The sequence below is a fragment of the Amborella trichopoda genome, chromosome 11, assembly GCF_054954075.1.
Source record: "Amborella trichopoda isolate Santa Cruz 75 chromosome 11, AtrichopodaSantaCruz75HAP2 v2.0, whole genome shotgun sequence".
NCBI classification, from domain to species: Eukaryota; Viridiplantae; Streptophyta; class Magnoliopsida; order Amborellales; family Amborellaceae; genus Amborella; species Amborella trichopoda.
This window is the reverse complement of record NC_142346.1, coordinates 14,953,693-14,966,088: the sequence shown is the minus strand read 5'-3', so window position 1 is coordinate 14,966,088 and position 12,396 is coordinate 14,953,693. Positions and strand designations below refer to the sequence as shown.

Here is a 12,396-nt window from a genome sequence, read left to right as displayed (position 1 = left end):
ATGACGCATAACCACATATCTCATGACGCATAACCACATATCTATTAGGGTCGTGATGCCTTGGGCACCTTAAAAGCTTTTGAATGCATCCAAAGGTACACAACCGTATCGGGCATCACAACTCTAATAGGGCCGTGATGCTCAAAGGAAGCTTCCAACTAAATCCTTGGTACTCACGGCCCTATTAAGGTCGTGAAAAGCATTTTGGGTTGAAAACAAAGTACTGGGTATGGACATAACTTTAAAAAAAATTTATTATCTTTCAAATTTTTTTAAAAAATATAAAGATACTTTCGAAAATTTCCCATACCTTCTCCAAACCAAGTATCTTCCTCGAGAGACAAACAAGCACTCTTTTAGTGGTTCAGACCTATGCTTTAGTTGTTTTTTAGTTAGAGCCTAGAGTCATTTCCCCTCTCTCAACGTGAGTTGGCGATTTATCCGGAGAGAGAATGGATTACATCTGTACCGTTAATTAAGTAAGACGTGTTGAGTTGGGTGTCTTATTGCGTTGAGCTTTCATTATCTACGTGTATGATGTGATGTGAACTACAATCGCTATTTTCAATGCTCCCAATGCTTATCCTTCTAACTCCACTAATTCTACTCCATGTTTTTCATACCGACTACCGATCTATGTAATCCCAGTCCTTCAAACTCCATTTCATGTTTTTCCCATCGCCTTTCAATCCTCTCTCTACACATCAAATGCATCACAACTGGATTCTGGCCAAATTCGCTAGAAATACACCAATATTTGAATGCCCCCCATTATTATAGGCTTATAGCCCCTCTCTTCTTCTCTTTTTTTTTTTTTTTGTTTTTTGTTATTTATTTATTTATTTACTTATTTACTTATTTATTTATTTATTTATTTATTTGATAATTCAGTAAAGATGACATGCCTCTACCTATTTTTTAATAAAAAATTGTTTACAGCATTTCTACATATGCGGTCTTAAAACATCCATTTTAGAGATAGATGCAACTAGGTGTCCCATTTAAAAACAAAATTAATGGTCTAAATGTTTTCTTACTAGAATTATTATTTTTAGCCTTTAAAATTTATTTAGTTTTTTATATTCATGATCTCAATGTTAGAGATTACATGTCCTTATTAAATCTTAAAATCTATCTAAAAAATAGATATTAATTAGTAGTTTTTGAAGAAAATAAAAACCCCAACGTACAGCTGAACTATGGGGTTCGTTACCTCTGCCCTTTACCTCTATCCTCTCTCTTCTTTCCCTAAATTACACTCAACTTAATACCCTGACCATAAAAACGTTCAACAACCTTATTACAAATTCATCAAACCTCACAAACTTTCATAAACATCCTAACCCAAAATAACTACTCTCATTTACAATACGAATTATTTCTCGATTCAAATAAAAGGAAAGAAAACAAGAGAAAGAAAACTGAGGAAAAAAGTACAGAAAGTAACAAATAATGGCGTCGTACAACAGCCGTTTCAACAATATCCAATCTTAGTTACCATCAATACCCACACCCGAAATAACCACTCTCACTTGTAATATACCAAATTTCCCCCAAAAAAACAGAAAGAAGACAAAAAACGTCAAGTGTACAAGGAGTTTCATATAACGGAGTACGATAACGGCGTTACCTCAAATGGAGGCGGGCCCAGAATCCTTCCAAGCGCCGTCGTACGGTGCTACCAGAGTAGGCGGGGCCGTACGTAGCCGTCTCCTCCAAATTTCGCCGGAATATTTCTTCCTTTCGCTAAGTCCGATTTCGCCGATATTTTCTTTCCTGTCGCTGACTTCCATTTCGCCGAAATCTTCCAATCTTTCGGCGTATTTTGCCATTTCGAAGTCCAAAACGCCCATAGACGCCGCCTTTCTCCCGGAAACAAAACGCTTCAACTCTGACAAACGCGGCGGCGATGATGCTGGGATCTGACAAACAATCGCCGGAATCTCGCCCTCCTGTGCCGGAAAATGACCCACAACGGCAGGAATTTGACTGCTATCTTTTTTTCGACGACTGAAGCGGATAAGCCTCTTAACCCTGGACCAAAAACCAGGCTTTCTGGTCGGAGAAGGAGGAGGAACAGCTTCTTTTACAGTCCTTCTTCTTTGTTTTTGGCTTCGTCTAAGCTTTATGCTCCCTAAACAAGAGACTTTTGGCGATGAAGGTTCACGTAAGGGAGAGGCCGTTCGTTTTGGGATGAATAATGGCTGTTTTGGGCGGACATTTGGCCGGAATTTGCAGGATAAGTAGCCGGAATTTTGAGTTTCAGGCAACCCAATAACCGTTAACTTGTGCTTTAAGCGACGAGAGCTTGACCCCTTTGTTGATTCATTCCTATGAAGAAACGAGGCATTCTTGAATATCCAATCTTTCTCTTCTTCTTTGGTTACAGTGTATGAATCAGAAGGCGAGGTGGGTTTCTCCGGAAGATTGAGAATTCCGGCCAGGGTATCGCGATGGGGAATGGATTGGGTCTCTTTTCCCGTTGCCGGAAAGTTGTCTTTTGCCTGAAAAGTATCATTCCAGGTTAGGATTTCAGAGGTGGTTTCCGAGTTAGGTTGGGCCAAAGGCGCTAGGGGTTTCACCAGAAAATCAGGTTTTCCGGCAGGAGTTTTACTGGAGACCTTCACTTCAAGTTTCGCATGGAAATTGACTTTGGCCGGGAAACCATAGTTTCCGGCGATAGTTTCGCAGGATACTTTGACGTCGGGCTGGAGCATGGAGCCAGAGAGAGAGATACTGCCTGCGTTACCTTTAGCTGACTGCCTTTTTCCTTCTTCTCGTCTTCGTCTCTTGGATACAACTTAGAGAGAGAGGGAGAGAATTTGCCTCTGTATTTATCATGGGGGTTTAACGCTTCATGCTCGTTTTAGAGAGAGATTTTTCATACTTTATAGAGAGAGTGACATTTTTTCAATACTTGGGGGTATGGGCAAGGTTCTTTCGGCTCGGCTTCCTGCTAGGGAGTGGGACGGAGATCTTGAGGTAGAATTAATTCGACGGCTGATATTCATCTTTAGAGATTTTAATCCGTCCATTTGTGTGGTGACAGATCATGATATTCACGGCCTTTTTTTGATAAAAGTTTATATAGAGCCGAGGTTCTAAACAATCAAATTAGAGCCTACCTCAAAAATTTCAGTAACATATGTTGTTTTGATGCTCACATATGCTGAAATTTATCATCTCAACATCAGGATGCATGGACATGAGAAAAAAATGGATTTCAAGTTTTGAAAATAATATATTTTGTAATGCAATTTTTTACCGTCAATTTTCAACATTTTCAAGTTTTCATAGATATGTCGATCTACACTATTTTTTAAGCTTTAAACTTTATAAATAACGATGAAAATATATTTTAAAGCTATGACAAAGATTTCTAATATTAAAACCATATATCTTGATGCTATTTAAAGGTAGGCTCTAATTTGATTGTTTAGAGCCTAGGCCCTATATAAACCGCACCCTTTCTTTTTTTAACCACGAATAAGCAAACCGATACAGTAGAGATTTTAATTTGATTGTTTAGAACCTAAGCTAAATACAAAATACCCTTTCTTTTTTTAACAACGAACAAGCAAACAGTTACAGAGTAGGGATTACCCAAGTACTTTGGAGTTAAAGAAGAATTGTTTCATGAGGGCTGGACCACATTTCTACAATATGTGGCTTTAGAGGTTAAAGCATCCATACAAATAAGTAGTTCACCTAAACAAGAATTATAACTAACTATCCAAAAAAAAAATTTAATATAATTATTATTTTTAATTTCCAAAATTTATTTATTTTTTAATATTGACGATCTCCATGTTAAAGATTACATATTATGTAAAATTTAGAAAAATGTTTAAATAAGGTTGCAACTTTAAAATGTAAAGTTAAAGATGCACTTCAAAAATCCATCATAAAAGGTTGTTCGGATGTTGGAAAACCCTCTAATTGATCATCTCGACATCGAGATGTATGAATATGAAAAGAAAAAAAGAAGATTTTGAGTCCCCAAACTAGTACATCTTGCAACAAATTATCTAGACCGTCCATTTTCAAGATTTTCATGTGTTTCTAGATCTACTTAATTTGAACCATTTTTAGACTTTAAAATTTTATAATTAGAAATGAAAATAGATTCTCAAGCCATCCAAAACTTTTTTTATATCAAAATATCATTTATGATAAAATTTAGAAGTGCATCTTAATTAGATTGTTGAAGGTTGCGACCTTATGGAAACCACACCCTTAAAATTAAGATCCAATTATATTTAAAATATGAAAAAAGTTTATATAAGGATGCTACCTTATAATGTAGAACTACGGATGCCCCTCAAAAATCGATCGAAAAAGGTAGTTTTAATATTGAAAAACCCTTTGATTGATCATCTCGACATCAAGATGTATGACTATGAAAAATAAAAAGACTTTAAGCCTCAGAAATAGTGCATTTTACAACATATTATATACACAGTTCATTTTCAAGATTTTCATATGTTTATAGATCTACTTGATTTTAACCATTTTTTAAATTTAAAATTTTATAATTAGATATAAAAATTTATTTTGAGATAATCGTAAAAATATTTTACATCAAAATTATATAATTTGAAGGTCCACCTTACCTCTAGGATACATCGGTATGCAAACTGGACCTTCTAAATATATATTTATTGCCAAGCCCGCATGCGGGCTGGCCGCATGTTAACCGCGTTCGTTGAGATCAAGGCTACATTGATTATTGCTTTTGAACAAAGACGAAAATATCCTTAATGTGCATCCGCATTGTAGTCAAAATAGGCTTCCATTCAAGATAAGTACTTCCACCTTTCAACCATCAATTGACTAGTGGGCACTATTTAATGTACTGTTTAGTTTTGTCAAAAAAGAGTGACATGGAAAAGAAAACCAGCTCAAATTTAATAAGCAAGACTTGGAAAAGAAAACCAGCTCAAATTTAATAAGCAAATTGATAATATACTCGCGTGGGAGTACTGTCCATTTACTCCCTCGGGTAAAAGGCATCTAAAATTAACTTTGGGACCCCAAATTTTGGGATGTAACATCTTCCACCCATAAATTATTCTTCAATAGAAAATGTTTTGCTAATTGCACCTTCTAAACACTTGAAAAAAATAATGTCTCAAAATCAATCGGAAACCATTTATTTATTGGAGGATGAGATTTAAGTATTGGAAAAGTTAATTAATTTTTTTTTTCTTTTGAGAATAATCATCTATGATTTTGGGAAGTTCCCAGAATTTAAAACTGAAAAAATCCTCCTGAAAAGGTCTTTTGACCAAGGGAGTAAATGTACACTATCCGCCTATAGGAGTATAGTATACTTGCTAATTTAACAAACATTCAAAACAATTTTTTGATGGGACTATTTTTTGGCGAGTACCAAAACTGCCTTCTTAGGACACAGATTTCTGAGCATGAGAGAAAGTTGATTTTTACTTTTTCTAAAGAAGGAAAGACACCTAGAAAAAGTGTCTGGCTTAATTAGTTACCGCTTTGACGATTTGGAACGCTATGTCTTTGGCTCAATTTTCTACAATGGTAGGGACCATAATTAGTAAGTCAAAAAATAATAAAATATTAATCAATTACAATATCGATAATAAATTAGTTTTATTTCAAAAAATTGAAAAAAATAATAGGATAAAATACGGATCTCAAATATCACGGTAAGTTATAGATTCATGTATAATTTGGATTTAGTTCAAAAAAAGCGTAGTAAAAAAATCAGATATGTAAAGATGATACAATGTAAACAATAATTTTATAGCCTTATTAGTGTCATTAGAATAATGCTTGACAATTTTTTATTGAAACCTTCAATAAATCTAAAAGCAATGCTTATTTTGTTGTCACAACAAAGAACAAATCGTGAATTATTGGGGGCATAAAATGAAACTACGATCATAGATTTATTGAGGGCATAAAATGAAACAACAATCATAGATTTATTGGGGGCATAAAATGAAACAACGACAAATACTAAACACAATAAATAATTAGCAAATAACAAGAATTGTGAACCAAGGTATAGGATTACCTTTTAAAGGAAAAAAACATGCCCCCAATATAAGATTGCAATTAATTAAAAGAAAACGCAGCTAGAAGCCTAAGTATCCTATGGCTTTGTACTCGCCAATCACTCGGTGAAGACTACTACCTATATAGTCTACCTTCATGAAATGCCGTGGTTGGCCTACCCAAGGGTCCATCAAGCGCGGTGCTAATGCGCATCCGTATTTTTGCAAGAAGCATGGCCCGCCTAGCACAACACTAACGTGCATTTGTTTTCTTGCTTGTATTAGTTGGTTTGCTCTTTTTACCCTGTAATTTTCTCACATCGCGTCGTACGCTTCTTCAACTTGGGCTTTGACAAGACTTAGCTAACGACAAAAGACCCAAATATGTAAAACAGTAGTCCATCCAAAATGCTATATTACATACACCAGTGAAATAAAAAATAAAATTAATAAAAAAAATTCTTGCATAAAAAACATAACAAAATGCTTAAGAAAATTCAAATATTGCACTAAATTCCTAGCTAGCTAAATCTTTAGTACTATTGAATATATTTCTTGCTCTTTATAAAGATACTATGGGTTTAAAGAAGAATTTTTTTTTATTGTGTCACTCTTCCTCTAATTCTACTTATTATTTTGAGATATACAATTGTTTTGATTACTTTTATTGGGGAATATATTGCTTGCATTTGTTGTATACCTTTTTTAAGAGAACTCATTTGTTGAATTTCTTGACAAAATTTATTTTTGAATAAATATTTTCATTTACTCCCACTATTTATGTACTTATTATAAAACCAAAATTTAGTAATAAGATATTAATGAAGAAATAAAGTCATAGGGAAGAAATTTTTTTAAAAAGTTTTTTTTGAAAAAAGATAAAATACGGATTTATATCAATTCCATTAAAAAAAATATGATTTTTTAAAGATATTTTGAAAAGCTCGGAATTATAAACGAATTTCAAAAAATCAAAAAAATTTTAAAAAAATCATATTTTAAACATAGACTTACTTACTATAGCATGGACCCACTCACCAAAAAAACAAGCATTCCAATTTAGCCGCCTTGTAAGGGCCCACTCCCCACTTACTCACCCAAAAAAAAGGAGCTTCCAATTTAGCCGCCTATAGAGAGGGATGGCATTTGGCCTAAAATTTTCCTCTAATGAGTGAGATAGAGAGGTGGTATTTGTTCCAAAATTTTCCCAAATTGGGCATTCTGAAAACTTCAATTTTTTTTTGGAGAGAGAGAGAAAAATGGCATTTGGTGAATAAAGGGCCATATCCAACGTCTGGAAGCAATAAATAGGGAGGTAGTTTTAGTGATCTTTGACGAGAATAGCCTTTTTCTTAACCTACCCCCGCATAAGCTTTGTCCCATAATTTGGAGATTGATTTACGTACCGACTCTTTTTTTTTTTCTAAAATATGAAATGCTCTAGGTAAAAATTATAAAGTCAATCCATCTTTTTTTTATTTTTTTCAAAATTGCTCATCGGTCTAAGAATGGAGTCTTCGGTCCGAAATTTAATTTCTTTTTTGTTTTTTTGCTTAGTAGGGCAATACCTCAAAGCTTTAGGACTATGCCCTACTAACAAATAAATAAAAAAATTTCGTCCGAAAATGTCTTCATACTCAGGAGCAATTTTGAAAAAAAAAAAAAACAGGTTGACAAACATTCCGCTATACATGGAACATCTCGTATTTTAAGAAAAACTTTAGGGTCCGTACATAACTATGTGGGAAATATCGGGTGGTTCAAATCGCAACCGCCCGCTGTTGGTTTCAACCGGTTTTGGTGCATTGGTCGGATATTTTAAAAAACATTTATAAAATCCCAAAAAATAAAAGATTTTATTTGTAATGTATTTTTTAAATATTTTTTATCACTTTGGCAAAGATTGGAACTTAATTTTCGCATCTTTTTTTTTTTTGAAAATTTCAAAAATATCCCTGGGTATAAATAGATTATTTAAAATCTATTTTTTTATTAATTTTCGAATGGGTTTGGATGTGTTTTGTTTAATCATGTTTTAAATATATTTTTTATATTTTTTATGTTTTTTTATTTATATTTTTAATACTTTTTTTATTGCCTGAGACTTGCTCAATTAGTCTGATTGAACCGCCTAGTTTACTGATTAGTACTGAATAATCGCTTCCAGCCCAATGTCCAATTAACCGTTCTGGTTCAACTTTTCCGAGACTGGCCCTGAGTTCCCTGTGTTCCACAACGCAATCAGATCCTCGTGAAGAAATGAAGTGCAAGCAAGCCAATTTCTTATGTGTGAAAATGTATAGAGTGACTCCTTTTCATCTAATACAAACAGAATCGAAGTTGAAAATGGAATAAGGATGTCGTTTTCGCATAGCGATTTGTGTTGTGAGGTTGACCTAAAAGTTCAGTTCCCAAACCCATACCGCAAGGTTCAAAAGTTGAGTGAAGACAAGCAGTTCGGGTCATTAAACTCAAGGGTCGTTTGGTTCATATGAAAATAATCCTTGAAGAACTTTTTGATATGAAAACTGAGGTTGCACATGTTTGGTTCGTACCTCTAAAAATGTGGGAATTTTTTCTATGTGAAAAATATTTAATATAAGGGAAAAGTTCATAGAGCCAAGGTTCTAAACAATCAAATTTGAATCTACCTTAAAAATTTCACTAGAAGAAGTTGTTTTGATGCTCAAATATCTTCAAATTGATCACTTTGACATAAAGATGCATGGATATAGGAAAAAAATGGATTTCAAGTTTTGGAAATAGTACATTTTATAACGTTTTTTTAGACCATCAATTTTCAAGATTTTCAAGTTTTTATAAATTTGTCGATCTACACTATTTTTTAAGCTTTAAACTTCATAAATACATATAAAAATATACTTTAAGGCTATCACAAAGATTTCCCGTATTAAAAGCACATTTCTCGATACTATTTGAAGGTAGGCTCTAATTTGATTGTTTAGAGCCTGGGCTCTATACAAACCGCACCCTTAACATAATGACCCCTTTTTTCATATGAAAAGGGCTGATCAATTTGCGGCTCAGATCGAGTTGCTGAATCCCTTTTCCTATGGCCCCTCAAAGGAAGAAGAATGTGTATGACAGCTAAATCTGGAGGGTTTATTCAGTGTGAAATGATTCTATAATCTATTTTTTTTGGACAGGCTGATTCAACCTCAAAAAACAGCTAGCAAAGCATTGGCAATGCCGGTCCGTCATAGAACTCAAGCTTTTAGGTGTATTTTGATAGATAATAGAACCCGTTTGTTTGATTAGCTACATAAAAAGGGATGATTCTTACAAATATATGCATTCTATGCGAAAACTGTGAAGAATCGAATGCTCGTGTTTTCTTGTATTGTCCCTTTGTTTATCCGTTATGAACATAGGTTATTCAGCACCTTTGACTTATCGTGGTTCCCCTCTTATCATCAAAAGTTTCATGGTTTTCTCACTAATGAAGTATTCGGCACTTGCCAGAATTGAGTATCTGTCTTTGGAGAATTGCAGTTTGTGGAACAATAGTTATGGCATGTTTGGTTCGCATAAAAATGTTTTCACATGAAAATATTCTCTCATGTGGTCAAGTGTGAAAATATATTTACATCAATTAGTTGTCAATTGATGTGAAAAGATGAACTAAGACCAATTTATATGAAAATATTTTTATACTTAACTGCATGATAGAATTTTTTCATGTGAAAATATTTTTTAAAAAACATTTTCACGCAAATCAAATGCTAACCGAAGAGTCTTCGAGAGGAACCATCGAGTCTTCCTCTAAAGCTAAATCCAAACCAACATTATTTTTTGGGGTTTGAAGGTGTCCAAGGAGGACCTTATAGCCAATTATAAAGAGGTAGCATTACTAACGGTTGAAAAGCCCACAAATCCTTGAGTAGGTGGCTTCCCTCATCACACATTCCCTGGCCCCCTCCAAAAAGAAAAAAGAAAAACATACATCGGGCAAAACTGAATGTTCGAGGTAATCTGGGTCATAAGAATTGGAAGAAATTATCGAGACCATAATGGGGGATTCTCCTACTCAAGCCCGTGCCGGACATGTAAAGTGAATGAAGCTGAGCTTCTTGCTTTGTAATAAGGGGTTGAAATGCCTTCACTACCTTAAACCTTCAAAAAATAAAGTACAAATGGGTCGATGATTAAAAAATCGGATTGGGAGCAAATTTATCAAAAGGTAAAAAAATTTGAGGGGCCTTTCTTCAATGTAATAACAATCTATTTTGGTGCATTTTTGTTATAAAGATTTTAAAAATTGGTACGGATGTAACTTTCCCATTTTCTAACCTCTCTCCCTTTCTTGTTGTCTTTGTTTATTATATACTTTTGTGTTTTGGGAATAGATATAGTGAGACCATTTACCTTTAGTACAGGAATATTACAATTGCTTACAACCATCCGATGTGAAATTTGATAGCTTGGGTTTGTCCCAAACTTCAAAAAAATTCTTTAAAACTTTGAGCGACATCAATTAAATAAATGCAACCACTCGATTCACATCTCATGATCAAGATTAATTGTGACCATCTTGTAATGAAGGTAAATAGTCACATTATAAACTTTCCTTATGTTTTTTTCCTATAAACCTCTGTCGGGTTTGGTTAAATAATTTTCATTAATGTGAAAGAAAAAAGAGATTAAACGTTAAATGTGACAATCTCTAATCGGCACAACGACACCGCATTTCTAACCACGTGCCTCCCACGGAGATTCGGATTTTAATATATTTGTTTAGGTAGGACCTCAATTAATTCCTCCTAAGAACAAACTTTGAATTTCCTGCTGTAAATTGGCCCACTTGATAATTATGGGGGCAAAATGGTGTTGTTAAAACAACGCGGCGAAGCTGAAGTGATAAAATGGTGACATTTATTAAAAGACAATAAGCTTTTTATTAGAAATAAATTTTTTATATGTGGACGCGTATACATAAATTATATATATGTCTAGCTCGTCCGAGGCAACTAAGTGGACAATTGGGAGTACCCTTTTAATTAATTTTTTTTAGGTGTGGTTTGTATAGAGTCTAGGCTCTAAACAATCAAATTAGAGCCTATCTTTAACTAGTGTCGTGAAATGTGGATTCAATACTCAATATATTTGTGATAGCTTTAAAATACATTTTCATCTTTATTTACGAAGTTTAAAACTTAAAAAATGGTGTAGATCGACAGATCTATGAAAATTTGAAAATCTTGAAAACTGACGGTCCAAAAATATGTTACAAAATGCACTATTTTCAAAACTTGAAATCCATTTTTTCTAATGTCCATGCACCTTGATGTCAAGATGATCAATTTGGGGATATTTTGGCATCAAAACAATCTCTTCTAGTGAGATTTTTTAGGTAGGCTCTAATTTGATTGTTTAGAGCGTCAGCTTTATATAAACGTTCCCCTTTTAAAAAGCAGCGCTTTTTGATTTGGATCTCCCCCATGACGTTATGGGTCTTGGTCTGGTTTCCTCTTAAAAAGCCCCTTTTTATACTTATTTAATATTTTTTTGGGTATGTTGAAGTCCTTACTCCATAAATCCTTATTTTAAATTTTACTTTATTTTATTTATTTCTAAATGTTATTTATATTATCGATTTTGACCGGTCTAGACTCGATTTAGGTCATTAATCTAGTGATCTAATGTGAATTTACGGGTGAATTCGAGTTTTAAAATACCTCTTTAACAATCTCGCCACCGTTCCCAAAGCTCAAAAGGTCCCATTCTCGCTCTCCATTACTAAAAAACATTGTAGAAGTTTAGAGTTTTGGATTGGGGAGTATTTCTCTAAAAAACTTAGGCTTGAAGTGTAGTTCAAGGACTCGGCCGAGTTACTTAGATTCGGGCCTCAATAAGTCAAGGATCCAAGTAATTGAATTTAAAAATAATTTTTTTAAAAAATATATTAAATAGTAAAATTTATATATAAATATTTTATAGTAATTTGGATATTTTTAACAATGATTTGTGAGTTTTTTCTGTAATTTTCTCTTTTAAAATTTTTTGTGTCTTCAGTTGTAAATTAATTTTTTAAAATTAATGATTTATATTTTTTTTCAGCTTATTTAAAATTTTTATGTTGTTTCTTAAAAATTTGTTTTTATATTTTTTAGGATTTTTTTGGGCTAGATGAGTCTACTCCCTAATTAACTTGGCTCAGCCAAGCCCAGTTTATCGCCCAAACTGAGTTCTTAAACGGTGGTTTGAAGGCAGTCAATGAATAAAGATTAGGGTTAATAGTGTTAGGTGACTTGGCGGACTCTACTTAGCTGAGTTACTTTGACTTGCCCTATGGGTGAGTCCTAGTGGAGAGAGACCCCTGGTCTTGATGACCCATGGTGTGTGTATT

General features: G+C 33.7%; 1 protein-coding gene across 1 annotated transcript; it reads right to left on the bottom strand.

The window, feature by feature from the left end:
- Window positions 1-1,362: 1,362 nt before the first annotated feature.
- LOC18444835 (uncharacterized) lies at window positions 1,363-2,895 on the bottom strand. The gene has a single exon (XM_006854993.4). It carries the CDS (start codon window positions 2,715-2,717, stop codon window positions 1,632-1,634), a length of 1,086 nt encoding a protein of 361 aa, XP_006855055.1. The 5' UTR covers window positions 2,718-2,895; the 3' UTR covers window positions 1,363-1,631.
- Window positions 2,896-12,396: the final 9,501 nt, after the last annotated feature.